General features: G+C 42.5%; 1 protein-coding gene across 1 annotated transcript in view; it reads right to left on the bottom strand.

Annotated features, from left to right (window-relative positions):
- Positions 1–10,596, bottom strand: part of GLDC (glycine decarboxylase) — a 37,728-nt gene extending 27,132 nt beyond the window's left edge. The window contains exons 1-3 of the mRNA XM_031606160.2: positions 10,362–10,596; positions 10,203–10,281; positions 3,739–3,874 (exon numbers count right to left, since the gene is read on the bottom strand). Coding sequence (XP_031462020.2) covers positions 3,739–3,874; positions 10,203–10,281; positions 10,362–10,595 — 449 coding nt within the window. The 5' untranslated portion in view covers position 10,596. The remainder of the gene's footprint in view (positions 1–3,738; positions 3,875–10,202; positions 10,282–10,361) is intronic.
- Between the last annotated feature and the right edge of the window lie 5,008 nt (positions 10,597–15,604).

Here is a 15,604-nt window from a genome sequence, read left to right as displayed (position 1 = left end):
TCACATTATGGCCTTCCAGTTCTTACAGGGAGCTTACAAGCAGATGGGGACTGACATTTTACACAGTCTGATAGTGACAGGACAAGGAGAACTTCAAACTAAAATAGGGGAAATATATGCTAGATTTGAGAAAAAAATTCTTTGCTCAGAGTGATGAGGTACAGGAACAAGTTGCCCAGAGAAGCTGTGGATGTCCAACCCTTGGAGGTGTTCTAAACCAGACTGGATGGGGCCTAGGGCAGCCTGAGCTAGTGGGTGGCAGTCCTGCACAGGGCAAGTCATTCAGACAAGTGATCTCTAAGACCCTGCCAACCTAAGCCACTCTATGATTCTATTCTTTTGTTGTCATGCAACAGATGGCAGCAGAGGGACAGTATGACAAAATGCCATCTGACATGCAAGTGCATAAGAAGCAAAGGCACAGAATTGAATTCCTCCACACAGAAAAAATGACACACACTGACATTCACTGATGTTTGGTTAATGTTTCTGGAGACCAAACAGTCAATGCACAGGGAGGAGGTGAGTGGTGTGTTTCAGCTGCACTGACAGTGGATCACCTCCAGTGGCACAGGCCCAGCACATGCACTTTTGTTAATTGCTGGTGAGGATGTATAGCTAATGGTGGTAACTATGTTGAAAAACAGAGCAAATTCTGTTACAAAATACTATCAAATAGTGTTACTGTGCTCTTTGTATCTGTTGTAGTAATGTAAATACTACGTTGTTTCAATATACACCTTAATAAGAAACTCATATGTTAACAAAAAAGCCTAATCACCCTACAAGCTGATTATGAAGCCAAATATCCTTCGTATCTTTAGTCATTCATTTATGTTCACATCATGCGACAAAATTGAGTGCTACTAAGGCAGGAGTTCAGCACATTTGATGTAAAAAAACTCATATGAAAATGGGACACAGCAGAATAAACACTATTCGTTCAAGCCAGTAGACAGGTGGGGTATTCATGCAGTTGAGGGGCCTGTGCTGGATGTCCCATAATGGGTAGTATGCCCTCAAACAAATCCTTGTCTGCACTGTGTTCTCTGAAGATAAAGCAAGTATACACACTGACCTGCTTCTTGTTTTTTTAAAAAAGCAGGCTAATATTTTTGTTCTTAACAACTCACAAGTGCATGGAAAATACATCTACGGCATCCATCCACTATTAGTATAGAACTGCTAGTTACAGAGTGCCATGAACAAGGAATTGTTAGCAGCTAGTATCCAAGATGAAAAGCAAACCAAGTATCAAAAACAAGGGGTACCCACATACTACACTCTGTGACTAAATCAAATGCCTCACTAGAAGACAGGAATTTTAATTGCTGCATTCCAGTAAAGCCCTGTTTCACTACAGAAGGTTTTCTGCTTATTTTCTTTGAATCAAAGTGTTTGTTGGATATAAAACTGTATAAAGAATATCTACCCAAAAGGTTTTGAAGTAGCTTCTTACATGAATATGGATCTTTTTACAAATGGGACTCAGGCTTAAAAGGAAAGGATGCCCAATCTTTTCTAATGCTACTAGGCATAATTACTGCATGGTACTGTCAGACAGTTTTATTTAAAACTAAGCTTATATTGCAAACACCGTTATATACTACACAGCGTTATCCTGATGCTTCAGAAAGTTCTGAAACTCCAGCAGTGTTATTTTCTTAGCAGAACCTGAGATTTTGGAAGATCTCCAAATTTCTGGCAAATTCAAAGAAAGCAGATCCACTACTGTGGATCAGTAGGTTCATTTTCAGCTGAAAATACTTTGGTCAAAAACAATTTTCTCCTGAAATCCACCCTTGCGTTTCCTGCCTCCTTCTAGCAAGTTCAACTGCTTCAAAAAACTGAAAGTCCTCCATTTCTGTGCTCACTGACTTCTACAAGCATTCTTTTTCAAACTCATCTTGCAAGCTTTGCTCTAATGAGTGCCAAGCAGTCACATGAGAGAGACAGAACTGAGCAGAGACAATAAACCTGCACTTGCAGCATTTCCCCAGCTCCATAATGCACACTGCTTAATGCTGATGGTTAAACACTCAGATGACGTAAGGAGAGCTGCAATTTCTTTAAGCAGCTTCCATAAAGTCTGCATGGGAGGGAGCATTATTTCCCTCACACTTGCCCTCTTTCTGTCCTCCCAGCAAACATAAATCTTTTTATTCTTCTGTAGGTTTAGCTGTTGGGATTTTAGCTATATGAATTTACTGGACACTGCAGAACAGATTTCTGGATACAATCTGCTGGTCATTTTAATACTACCACATAATTTGTTAGGATTTCAAAATATACAGTTCCTTTTGATCCACTTTCTACCATCTTTAGTAGTGGTTATTTGTTACACACTACTGAAATACTTAGTTTACATATTTTGAAAAAGAGGACAGGGATGAGACCAAATAAAATTTGGCTTATATATACTGCGTAGATTCTTTAGATACAAAAAGTGCAACTGTGTAATCAATTCAAAAGTCTGAGACACAAATAAAGCACTCAAAACAAATACTTCAAAGTCTTGGAAGCCTACAGATACAAAGATCCATTTATGGAAACTCAAAAGATATAGTATCTAAGAAGCAGTGCTTTTTTACAACCTCCAAATATAAATAACCTTTAAAAACTGCTTCTATTAAAATCAAATTTACTTGCTAAGTAAGATGACAGTTACTGTCTTAATACAGTAAAAAAAAGGTTGTCATTGACTTCAGATAAGAGATCTTCCAGACCAAATGAGACAATGAAATGGACCAGTGACATTCTGTGTGATGCAGTGAGACTCCACATCAATTTTAGTTTCTCTATTGCATGAATTACAGTTCCTTAGAATAATGTCAACAGTAAATGAATGTTTATAAACAAACCTCAGTGCTTTTGTCAAGAAAAGACCATGAGGAGAAAAAAATCCCACTTTTATTTAGACTAACACTGTTTATAAAATACAAATCAATGCATTGAAAGATTTCTTCTTTACATTTGAGAAAAGCCAAAACCAAATGAGTCCAATTCAAGTCCATAAGTCAGGCTCGTCTCAAAAAGCTAAACATCCATTGAATTATGAGATCAAAATGCCCTCTGTCCTTTCAAAAACAAATTATCAACTATCACTGTCTACCTATATGCAGGCATCAATGGAGTCAATTATTTGTTCAGACAAGAACATACTTTGTGGATACAGATTCACTTTCTTGAAACTCTGGTTTGAGAAAGAAAAAAAAAAAAAAAAAAAAAGAATTTTAAGATGAAAAGCCTCTGAGATTTCCAAGACTGCCTTCTACCTCATAAGAATATAATAATCAAACTACTGCATGCTATTTAACTACATCCAACCAAAAAAATGCAGTGGCAGAGGCTGCTGCTTTAGTCTTAAGCAGAAGCTGTGAAAGAATTAATTAAGTTCAAGAATTAAGTTTTTACACTTCCTTAAAGCAAACTAAAACATTCTTGGCTTGATAACTGTACATAGAATTTGTGACTTGTAGGTCAATAATATTCTATGATTCTAGGAAATGTTTTACAGAAAATGTTTATTCTAAAGTCAAAGAATTTTCTTTCTTCTCTCTAGCTTCAGTAACAGCAACACAGTTTGTGCATCTACACCCTACACTAGTACCTAATACAGAACAGCCTTTACCATAAAAATAGATTTGGGCCAGGCCTGCCTGCAGTAGTTATAAGGTGAAATTCAAACATGTTCAAATTTTATAAATATGTATTTAGCAAGAAAATGTTGTACATTACCATCCTGCATTCTCCAGAAGGTTCCGTGCAATGGGCTGTGGCACTGAGCAGTTGTAATAACCCATGCCTATATAGGACCTCCATATCTTGTTCTTGCTTGCTATGTTGTATAAAGTTTCAAGAATTTCATTTTCACCTAATTGAAAAAAAAAAAAAAAAAAAAAAAATCAGAAAACTTCAGTTACACATAACACTAACAGATTTTAACTAAATTGCCTTATATAAAATATTCCCTCATATAGAAACTTACCAGGAGTGACTGACATAGGACAATAACAGAGTAAGGCCAAAATGTGAAAGCACTATGGGAAAGCTTAAATTCTACAAAATATGAGCATTTGTCCCCATTAATTTTAAGAAGCAGCTGATACAGATACATCTGAACTTAAATATTTATATTACTTTTTCTCTATTATCCTATCACACTAATCAGGTTTGACAGCTCAGTCATAAATATTCTATTTTAGGCTGTAATTCGTTTTTAAAACACTGAGTGCTCTAAAGAACAGAAATCTCCTTCTCTTAAGAAAATGCAGTTCCACCACTGTGAAAATGATGATGAGAGAAACATGTCTTGTGGAGTTCTTTTTGCTCTAAGGCAATGTGCAGTCTGGGTTTTTTACATATGCACTACAGTACATCTCAGAAGGGACCATTCAGAGAATTTATTTCCCCCCCCCTACAGACTTTAGACAATTTCCCTACACAGTTGATAAAATGGAAAAGTTTTATTCATTCAATATTAAGTTTCCTTCATCGGTTTATTAAAAAAAAAAAAAAAGTGTGAACACGACATTTCTAGCTCAAGAAATTCCATTTAAGATTAGCTTTAAAATCAGTCTGCCAATCTAGCTTAACAATTACAGTCAAACACTTTTGATTGCGTCCAGATGAAAGGTGTGTGCATGTCCTGTCTCTCCCAGCTATAGTCCAGTTTTGCTCTTGCTTCAACATGCTTCTCACTGACCACATACCCATACAAAAATCATATCCTGTCAACCCCTCTAGCAAATTACTCTAACCAACATCAACCAAAAGGAAAGATTTACCAACTACATTATTAACCTTGGTCCTTGAGGATGCGGAAAGTGGTCAGTAAGCTTTGTAACATTACAGGAGGGATGACCATGCCCAACCTAACAAACCTGGCTGAAACTGGACACCAAGCCTCCTAGGTGAGGTGCTTGGAAAGATTTTTTTTGTAACTTTTCCCCAGTTCTAACCCTGGAAGCTGCTGTGCAGCAGCAGTACAGTAGTTGCACTAAGTTATTCTGTCTGTTCTGCATTGCAATCTGAACGTCAGACTTTGGAATATGAGGCTATAAATCACCAATGCAGAAAAACTTGAGCCCTGGATATTTCAAAATTTGTTTCTCACTGGGGTTATTCCACCAGAAGAGATCAAGTCAAATATTTGATACTCTAGAATCTGCTGGTAAATTATTTTCCATAGAAAATATCAAGTTAGTGAACTAATATCTTCTGCAGACATAAGAAAGACACAATCACTTCATCTCTGACTTCAAAACTCGTATTTCCTCTTGTACTCCTAGAGCTGACATTTCATTTAATATATAAAAAATTAATTAAGTTTTTCCTTAAATTAGTTTCTTCCACAGTCACCTAAAAGGCAACAACACTTCTACAAAGGTGTTCTTCGTTTGTTTTTTACAGATCTTCAGTTTCAATCACAATGTTCATTCTTTCTCTGCCTCTTACTCACTGTTACATTTAATGTACAAAGTTTAATTTCTTGTTTTTGGTGAATTGTTACAATTTTCCTGGATGTTCAGGAGTCATGTGTTTGTTTGATCTCAGCAGTGTCCAAAGCAAAGTTTCTAAATAGCAGTGACAGATCCACTCCCTGGCTCCTGCTACACTGCTTATTCCAGACTTTTTTTTTTTTTACTACTTTTACTACTTTATTTTTTTTTTCTTTTAGTGAAAGCTTTAGCACTACAGATACTTTCCTCTATCATGTGCAAGCCAAAAAGAAAGATGTTTTTGTGTTTGGTTTGAAGGGGAGCGTTGTATTCTTGAAGAATTCTAACTTCAGCAATTTTTTGGAAATTCCAGTGTCTTTGTTTATTTGACTCCAAATTGAGTCAAAGGCAGAGGCAGGCTATCATTTAACTTGCCCACTAGCCTGATGTCATACCACAGTGCATTAAGAGCACGAATTCCATAGTGAGCACAAACCACAAACACTGTACTATATGCTGATAGCACTCCCTTTGTTTGCCTCACTGGACAGGTAATCTAGAAAGTTAAGAGTTACTTCTCGGCAAACACAGCTAACAACTATCACATGCACAGACTGAACTTTTGCTCCCTGAAATAACACTAACATTTCCATGCTAATCCAAGGAACAAGGGAAAGAGCCTTAGTGAGACCGCAAGCAGCTCAAGCAGCAATTAAACTTCCAAGCGAAAGGCAGAATGGCATTCACCTGGAAGAGCTGCACAGATAGATCCCAACACTGATTTTAGGTATAGCTGTACGAGTTATCCCTGGAAACAGTCAAATAATTACTTTTAATCAGGGCCCTCGCATTATGGCAGGGTGAAGCCTGGCCTGAGCCCAGAAGGCCTGCTCTGGCAGGGTGGGACTGCAGAGCTCCTCACGGCCTCACCAGCGCCAGCAGGACCGCTGGCACGTTTGGTTTCCCATTGGCAGCAGCACAGCATTCCCCACTGCACCCAGCCTAACTTTTAACAGCACGTTCCCATGACGTGACCTGTGAAACAGGGCTGGCACTGCCCTGACTGCTCTGTGTGAATGGCTAACAATAGTAGCAAGAAGGTGATGAGTAGTTCCATGTATACCTAAACATCCTTTTTCATATTCAAAACTAAATAGCTGAGGTCTCAGTTTGGTCATCCAGAGCGTGACCAAATCCAGAGAATTTCTATAGATTCTTTCTGCTCTATAGCATACAGACTTTGGGGCACACATAGCAGAATACTGTATTCTTGTAAATGTTTATTTAAAGCTAATATATGTGAACAAGACTAGTATTTCATAAAAATTCAAAACACGTGCAATAAAAACACCACCCAACATACCTCAGTGTTAGGTTTCCAATTTCTTTAGGTTCTCCTCAGCAATGGGAGAGATAAAGAAATATCCAAAATGTGGAAATAAAATGTGATAAAGAATTGACTATCACTAACAATGGGAAACTGGCCATTGCACAGAGATATTTTCCAGTTTTCTAAAGCAGTAGGATTGAAAGATCTTTATCTGGAATTCACTTCATTGACAATAGTCTACAAATCCTTTAGGAACCTTATTCAGCAGAAAATAAAATTCCCAGGTAAGTTACTGCAGTTGATCTTTATTCCCCTCATCATTACATCAGATAACATGATCAGAGATAGTACCCAGAAGAAAGTTCATTGATCCTGCATTACTCTTATCAAATAACTGAAGGGAAAACTCAATGAAGTTCGCACTAGGAGTTCAGTGAGAATACTTCAGGACTGCTACTGCAACATCCACAGATGGAAAAGGCAAAATGCATCACAAAAATATTAAGTGGGAATGAACTATCTGGTCATAAAATGACAATATTATTATTCCTGCTAATGTTTCAGTGGTTAGTGTAGCAGTGTTGCTTTTCACTTGATATCTGCAAAAAAATATAGTACCCAACAAGACTGGGAGACGGAGAGGAATCAAGACAAGAGGAGAAGACTGAGATACACAATTTAAAATCTATAGTGTAAAAGGGAGGAGACTATTTCATCTATCATTTTATCACTATGCCAGGCCTCAAACTTTTTTGGTTTTTTTTAAGCCTTCTGATATTAAGGAAGCAAGATTCTCACAGCAGTTGCTACAAGAAAAAAGGGCATGATTTCTCTTGCATTAGAAATTAATTTAATCTTCTTAACAAAATCACAATATATTGAAGCAGAAAAGTTCCAAAGCACTGTCAAACATGCACTAACACTGCAGGACAGCACAGGAGCCTGCTCCAGGTGCTGAGTCCTACCATCCAAAGGAAGCCACCAGCTGTAGAAGTGTTTGGCAATGAAAACTGCTCTCCTACGTAACCCTTGGGTCATACAGAATTCTATAGCAGTGTTTATTAGAAGTGTAGCTATGTTACTTCATGCTCACACCTGACAAGCCTAAAGCTATAAAATCTTAAGAAAATTAAAACAATTACAGAGACATATGACATTCATCCACCATACCTGTGATATATGCATGGTTTTCCTGGGCTACAGATCTAATTTTAGCCTTAAGTAACAACTTCAGCAAGACTTCAGGGTAAGCTCAGCTGCATTTCCCTGTACGAAGGATCAGACTGAGTGCAGCTGATTTGCCCAGCTGCAGGCTGGCCTGGGCAGTCATTATGATTTTATTGTTTGCTTTTTTTGTACAGAAAAAAAATGATGTATGTATTTAAACTGTTAGGAATCGGTATACCAGGAACTTGACAAACTCTTTCACTGAACTACACATTCTGAATTGCCTTGCCCTGTTCTCTCTTACATGTATGATATCTGGGGATGGTGAGAGCAGAATCTTCACCCAAATGAAAAGAACATGTTTAAAGCATGGTTTAGTAGGGTAATATCAGTGGTAGGTGATTGGACTAGATGGAGGGCTTCTCCAACCTCGGCAATTTTATGATTCCAAAAGACAACAGTTCTCACATCACTTTCCTAGTTTTGCCTTTTAATACAAGGCAGCAGATAGAGAAATCATATACCATACTGACATAAGGAATCCTACACCAGTGATAAAAAAGCAGTCTTCTCTCTAATGATGCATTAACAGGGAAGTAAGCTTTACTCAGAATAGAGAGCTCTGGATCCAAAATGTTCAATGAGAAGTTGCAGTACTTTAAGTGGAGGCCTCCAACTTTTCTTTTACAATCTGTGAAGTTTCCTACTGCCAACAGAGAGGAAAGCTACGCAGTAAGTTACAAAGGCAGTCAGCCTCCAGGCTGAGGGGAGAACAAAGACAAGCAGCAGTGCACAGACAGAGGTTTTCAGCGCTTCATCTCTGACAGAATGTGACTGTGATGCCATCTCGCACTACGTGCAGTGAGAGTTTGCTGTAAGGGAACTTGAACAGCATAACAAATGGAGAAAGACACACCATTGGCTAACAGGTCCCACCGCACAGTGAGAGCCTGTATGTAACAGGACATCACTAATTCATGGTGATGTGGGAGGGAACCGCTTCAAACAGACCAGTGTACATTCACATACATAAAACTGCACAAGGATTTTGGTTTAAGCCAGCATCATTGGCTTGTATTTTGTTAGCACACAATTACTGCAGTGCCAAACTGTGCTGTATCACAGTTCTGCACGTATTGGTAACCTCAAATTAAATCCAGAAATTGGAGAAGCGGTTTCTTGAGATGTGATTATTACTGACAATCTACATTCACCCTCACTCCTTTTTACTTAAAAAATAAAATTTAAAGAGTTCCTTGCACTGGGGGTTAAATAATGACAACTCATCAATCTGGGAAAATCCTGACCCACATGTATTAACCATAGCCAAACATGCTGAGCAGCACTTGCAGCATTGATACAGATGAAAGGAAGCGACTGAATTCCACCTCTCTCCCTGTTCCCACAGGACAGGAAGGTACCAGGAATTCAGTGCCATGGCACTCACAGAGTGTTTCACTAGCAGGACCCATTTCCTGACCAACACTAGGCCACAACCCCACAGGCCCCAGCATCCCCCGCATCCTGTTGCTGGTAGCAGTGCTGATGCCACCTGGGACTCACACAAAGCCCTGGAGGCCCGCAGAGACCAGGCAGCAAGGACCCTGTGCCTAAGAAATTGGGCAGAGGATCCAGGCACAGAGTGATGCTGACACTGATGGAAACACCTCTGGTACTCGAGTGGGCACTGTACTCTGTAAATTTTGGTGGAAGTGTTGAGTTTGGTGTGTTTTTAAGTGTTTCCTTCGCTCCCTGGGTTCGCAGGACGATGTTTGCATGTTAAGACTGCAGACAGATTTCACGCAGTGATCGATAACTTCAAAGCGTCGGAATCTGAGGATTCACCAAGCCACCGCAGTTCTGAACAGCAGCTCGCTGAACCGCTCCGTGCCGCAACAGCCAGCGCGGGGCTCCGTGCTCACCCGTGCCCCCAATCACTGCCACTGCTCTCGGGCGCGGCCGTTACATGGAGACGAGGGTTTTCCACGCCGTTACAACACGCTACTCGGGAGGGGGGGAAGGACGCACAAAGAAGTCTTGCAGACAGATGGCAGCCCACCCGAAGCAGCACTTGGAAGGCACGGCTTTTGGCCACGCCTTTCCCTTCGTATGGGGCTCCTGGGACAAAGCGGTAGCACCGCATCGCCGGGAGCGGACTCGCACAAGTTTTCCTCCCGCCCTGAGCGGGGGGGTAAGGGGGCTGTGCGGGAGGGGGTGCAGCTGCCGAGCACGGAGGCCGCCCGGGCGGCAGCGGGGCCACTTACCGACGTGGTCGTCCATCCTCAGAGGTCTCCGCAGCCGGATGCTGGCCGGGATGGTTTTATCCATCAGCTCCTCGACGCTCTGCAAAGAGGCGGCGGCACAGCATCGTTAGCCGCCCCGTACCGCCGCGGCTGCGCGGCGCCCGTGCCGCAGGAACCCACCTGCACCCCGACGGCGCGCAGCATCTCCCGCTTCTCCCGCTCCCGCGGGCCGATGTGCCGCCGGCAGAAGTCATCGTGCCGCGGCAACAGCTGCTCGATGCACCGCGCCGCTTCGCCACCGCCCCACCGCTGCTGCTGCCGCGGAGGACCCCCCCCCGCCGCCGCCGCCGGCCTCAGGTGCCGCGGCGCCCCGCGGGCCGCTAGCCGCCCCCACCAGCGCCCGCAGCGCTGCATGGCCCCGCTAACGCCGCCCAGCATCGCCGGGCACCACGCTTTGTGGCCGGGGAGGGCGGTGCGGCGCGGCCCCCGCCGCCAGCGCCAATGGGGAGGAGAGGCGGTGCCGCGCTCGCCCCGCCTCGCCGCCACCTGATCCCCACGCCCCGCGCCGGGCCGATCCGCCCGGCCGTGACCCCGCTCCGGCCCCGCGGGAGATGCGGAGGTGGTCGGGCGCTGCGCCGCTCTCCGGCCCGGGGGCTGTCGGAGCAGAGGGGGAAAAATTCTCCCGCTCTGCGCTTTGTGCGTATCTCTGAAGGGCTGACAGGGCCGCACCGCGCCTGCCCGCACCGCTGATAGTCATCCAGTGTACAGTTCTGCTGGGCTGCAAAGGACCACAGCCTCCATCTTCTCTTACTTTTGCAGCACTGTTAAATTCTCTCAGTGGACCCAGTAGTTTAAGATGGCACTGTGTTGTGTGTATGTACACATGCATAGCTGTGTCTTCACCTGAAGCGTCCAATCCCTTAACATTGCCTGGCACTTTGGTACCAAAATCTTTACAGTTCCCTACAGTGAACATCTGCAGGTGGCTTGGGCAGAGATGCTGGTGCCAAAGGTGTTCTGGCAATTTTATGCCCTTGACTTGGGTGCTCTTTAAGACAAAATAGATGCAGTGTACAGGAGCACATACAGCTAGATCAGTTTGCTTGGAGCCCTGATCAGCCTGACCCTTAATGTCTCCAGGATGGGGTATCCACCACCTCTCGGGAAACCTCTTCCAGTGCCTCACCATCTGTATTGTAAAAGATTTCTTTCTTAAGTCCAGTCTAAATTTCTCCTTTAGTTTGGAAAACTTGTCCTATCACAGCAGACCCTGCTTAAGTATCTGTCTCCTTTTTTCTTACAGCCCCCTTTAAGATATGGAAAGTTATCAGGTCTCCTGGAGCCTTCTCTAGGCTGAACAGCCTCAGCTCTTCCAGCCTGTTTTCCTAAGGGAGGTGTTCAATTCCCTGGATCATTTTTGTGGCCCTCAACTGGACGCACCTCAACAGGTCAGCGTCTTTCATTTTATCTCACACTCTGATCATCTTGTTCTCCTTTCAAGGCACAGACAGTCTTTGAGAGCTGTTTTCCAGCAGACTTTTCAGAAGACAGAATTTGAAGGTGCTTAATTTTTTCTGCTTTCATTATAGGTTTCTGAGATCTCTCTAATCAAGGCAATCACTCTTCTAGATAATTAAATCACTACTGGATGGTATTTTCTTTGCTGCCGTGGGTTGAATGGAATAGATCCAACATTAATAAGCAGAAATTTGGGCTCAGCTGACTTAGAAGTGATGGTGCAAACAGAATTATTTAGATAACATTATATAAATAATTTATATTATTTCTGTACCATGGATCTCACCTTTTAAACCTCATTCTGGGGCAGTCTTCATGGTGCAGTGATGGCTCTTTGTTGTGTACAACAGAGAGCTCCAGGAAGGAGCAGCAGTTAAGAAATCCCTAGCCACAAGCTGGCTGAAAAATTCTCAGGAACCCTCTGGCTTGGTGTGAAGCTGTAAGAAAGGTGAAGGGGACAGAGAAAGGGCAGGAAGGGATCACCATCTGGCACCGTGCCCTGCATAAGGCCATCAACAGGCATACTGCACATCTGCCTTCACCTGCTTCAGCTTGGGGTGACACTAGTTCAGAGAGTGAGGTATGGAGCCATGTTTTCCTCTGTTCAGTTCTGCCTCTTTGCAGATAGAATCCATGTAGTTACAAAAGTCTATCTTTATTCACAAGTAACAGAACAAAGTGGCTTTTGAGGAGAGGCCAATTTCTAAACATAACAATAAAAGATAAACTATACTCCACTGGATAGATAAGAAACAGTTTGAAAGGTTGGAGACAAAGGGTGGTCATCAATGGCTCCATGTCCAGGTGGAGGCCGGTAACAAACGGCGTCCCCCAGGGATCTGTCTTGGGACCGGTGCTCTTTAACATCTTTTTCAATGACATCGATGACGGAATTGAGTGCACCCTCAGCAAGTTTGCTGACGACACCAAGCTGAGTGGTGCGGTCGACACGGTTGAAGGAAGGGATGCCATTCAAAGGGACCTCAACAGGCTAGAAAGATGGGTCTGGGTGAACCTAATGAGGTTCAACATGGCAAAGTGCAGAGTTTTGCACTTGGGCTGGAGGAATCCCAGGCATCCATACAGACTGAGATCCTTGAAAACAGGCCTGCAGAGAAGGACCTGGGGGTCTTGATAGATGAAAAACTTAACATGAGCCAGCAGTGTGCCCTTGCAGTTCGGAAGGCAAAGGGTATCCTGGGCTCCATCAGAAGAGGGGTGGCCAGCAGCGACAGGGAGGTGATTGTTCCCCTCTACTCTGCTCTTGTGAGGCCTCATCTGGAGTACTGCATCCAGGTCTGGAGCCCAAAGTACAAGAAAGACAGCTGTTTGGGAGGGTCCAGAGGAGGGCCATGAAGATGATCAGGGGACTGGAGCACCTCCCCTATGAGGACAGGCTGAGGGAGCTGGGCTTGTTCAGCCTGGAGAAAAGAAGGCTGCGGGGTGACCTCATTGCAGCCTTTCAGTACCTAAAGGGAACCTATAAACAGGAGGGGAATCAACTCTTTGAAAGGGTAGATAACTGCAGGATGAGGGGAAATGATTTTAAGTTGAGGGAGGGAGATTTAGGTTGGACGTCAAGGGGAAATTCTTTACAGAGAGAGTGGTGAGGTGCTGGAACAGGCTGCCCTGAGAGGCTGTGGATGCCTCATCCCTAGAGGTGTTTAAAGTCAGATTGCATGGGGCCCTGGGCAGCCCAGTCTAGTATAAAATGGGGAGGTTGGTGGCCCTGGATGTGGCAGGAGGTTGGAGATTCATGATCCTTGAGGTCCCTTCCAACCCTGGCCATTCTGTGATTCTATGATTCTGTGATTCTTTGATATTCGCAGTAGATACACTGACTTCATCCTAATTGCATGATGGTTTTTGCTGCTTGTCTTCTGAATATAATGAGACAAGTAACCACTTCTTCTATAAAGTATTTCTTACAAATAAGACATTACAGACAGCTCATCTGAATTAGTAGCTCTCATAGGATTGTTTGCTCAAATGGGACCACATACTGCTCTAGAAAGTGCAGTCTGGAGAGCATATAGAAGCCTATATAAGGAATCTCAAACCATGTATACTCTGTCCACATTGCTGATTCTTCCAGAACTGAATCCAATTTTAGTTCAAGTTGAAAATGATGCCTGGAAGGGGGGCAAGACTGGATAAATGTGAAGGTGAAGAATGCTGCAGTCTCAAGACATAGACACTTCATCTGGAAAGCACCACAGCTGGAGTGGTTGGTTGATAATAAGCTTTCTCCTTCAGAAACTCATCTCAGCACAGGATATGTGCAGTTACTGTGGCAGGGATAGAAGCCTGGCCAATCTTGAATAATTGGTCAACTCTCTAGCTGCCTCCTGAAAACTGTATGATGGCATTAACAATCAAAATAGGAATCCTCAATGAGAGACATAATAGAAAATGGAGCTCTGGTGTCAAGACAAAAAAAAAAAAAAAAAAAAAAAAGCAGCTGATCCTGTAGCTTCAAGTATATCACTTCAAAATATATTGCCAATAAAGCACGAGATGGGCCTGAGCATGCCTATCCACAGGAATCAAGAAAGGAAGTGTGATAGAAAATAATAAAAGATAGAGTAAGCATTCTGATTCAGCTCTTTTTTTTTTTTCTTCAGATGACAATTAGTTGTTTACAAGCAGGTATCAGAGAGACTGAGAATTTAATACTGACTGAGACTTGCAACAAAGTAAATTTTTGAATCAGTAGCTCATACAATGACTGTTCAAATAGGAATTGCACAGCATATTACCTTGTGCTGAAGTCTGGAGTGAGAGGATGGCATATTAGGACTCACAGAGGTTGAACATATCTTACAAATGTGATAAAGATGGGTTGTTTAGGAACACAGAATACACTGATCATCACAGCACTGCAGGAAGACTGTGGTGGTGAAATAGATAGGGATATTATTGACAGCATAACAGTTGCCCATAATTGTATATAAAAATAAATTTCAGAAACTTGAAGCAATAGAAGTAGCTGGTTTTGTGCACACAAGAGAAGGAAGGAAACTTCCCAGAAGTTTCCCAGAAGAAACTTCCCTAACTTTTCATAGGATTGCAGTGTCTTCCTACTAAGGCTATTAAACTGAAAAAGATCAGAGATGCTTATGTATTCACCTAGTGAGTAGACTCAAGTAATTAGACAGATTAGGCAGCAATCCACTTTTGCTGTCAGCACTACTGAAACACACCATCACCACCTCACTGTGCTCACATCCATTGTTTGGTTTCCAGAAATGTTTAGCAAGCATCGACGAATGTCAGTGGTGCAATTTTTTCTCTGTAGAGGAGCTAAATCACACTTCTGCTTCATATGCATGTCCATGTCAGACATCATTTCTTCAGACTTCCCTTCTGCTGCCATCCATCACATAGCAACAAAATGTATGGGAATACTGATAGGAATGTTCAACCTCTACTGCTGTACCATAAGCCACCACCTTTGACACCATGGGCCATAATAATAATAAAATAGGAGGCATTACTTTCAGAGCAGTTTTGTCAATGTAATGGGTCGTTATTAAGATCAGTCACTTTATATTTCACTGCCTACTATTCCTTAAAGCCATGAAAAACACTTAAAATAGTCAGGACTTCACAACAAGTAAAGCAATACAAAACGTGTAGGTATCAGTGCAGACTGACTCTGACATGTTTGACCTCTGCCCTGATGTAAGATTTTTTTCCATAGAAATTATTCAACAGAAAGAATTTTTCTTCTGTTTAAATGATCATCTCTGCTGGCCTTTTAAAATAAAATTATCAGCCATGACCAGGGCTTTCAAAGGTCTCTGGTATATCAGGTAAGGAATCCTACCAAATAGCCTCTTAATTGCCAGCCATATCTGGAAAGTTAATCCAGATAGAGGACATCCTCATTAACACTAATCATG

The sequence above is a fragment of the Phasianus colchicus genome, chromosome Z (genome assembly GCF_987193195.1).
Source record: "Phasianus colchicus chromosome Z, bPhaCol1.hap1.1, whole genome shotgun sequence".
NCBI lineage: Eukaryota > Metazoa > Chordata > Aves > Galliformes > Phasianidae > Phasianus > Phasianus colchicus.
This window is presented reverse-complemented; position numbering and strand designations above follow the sequence as displayed.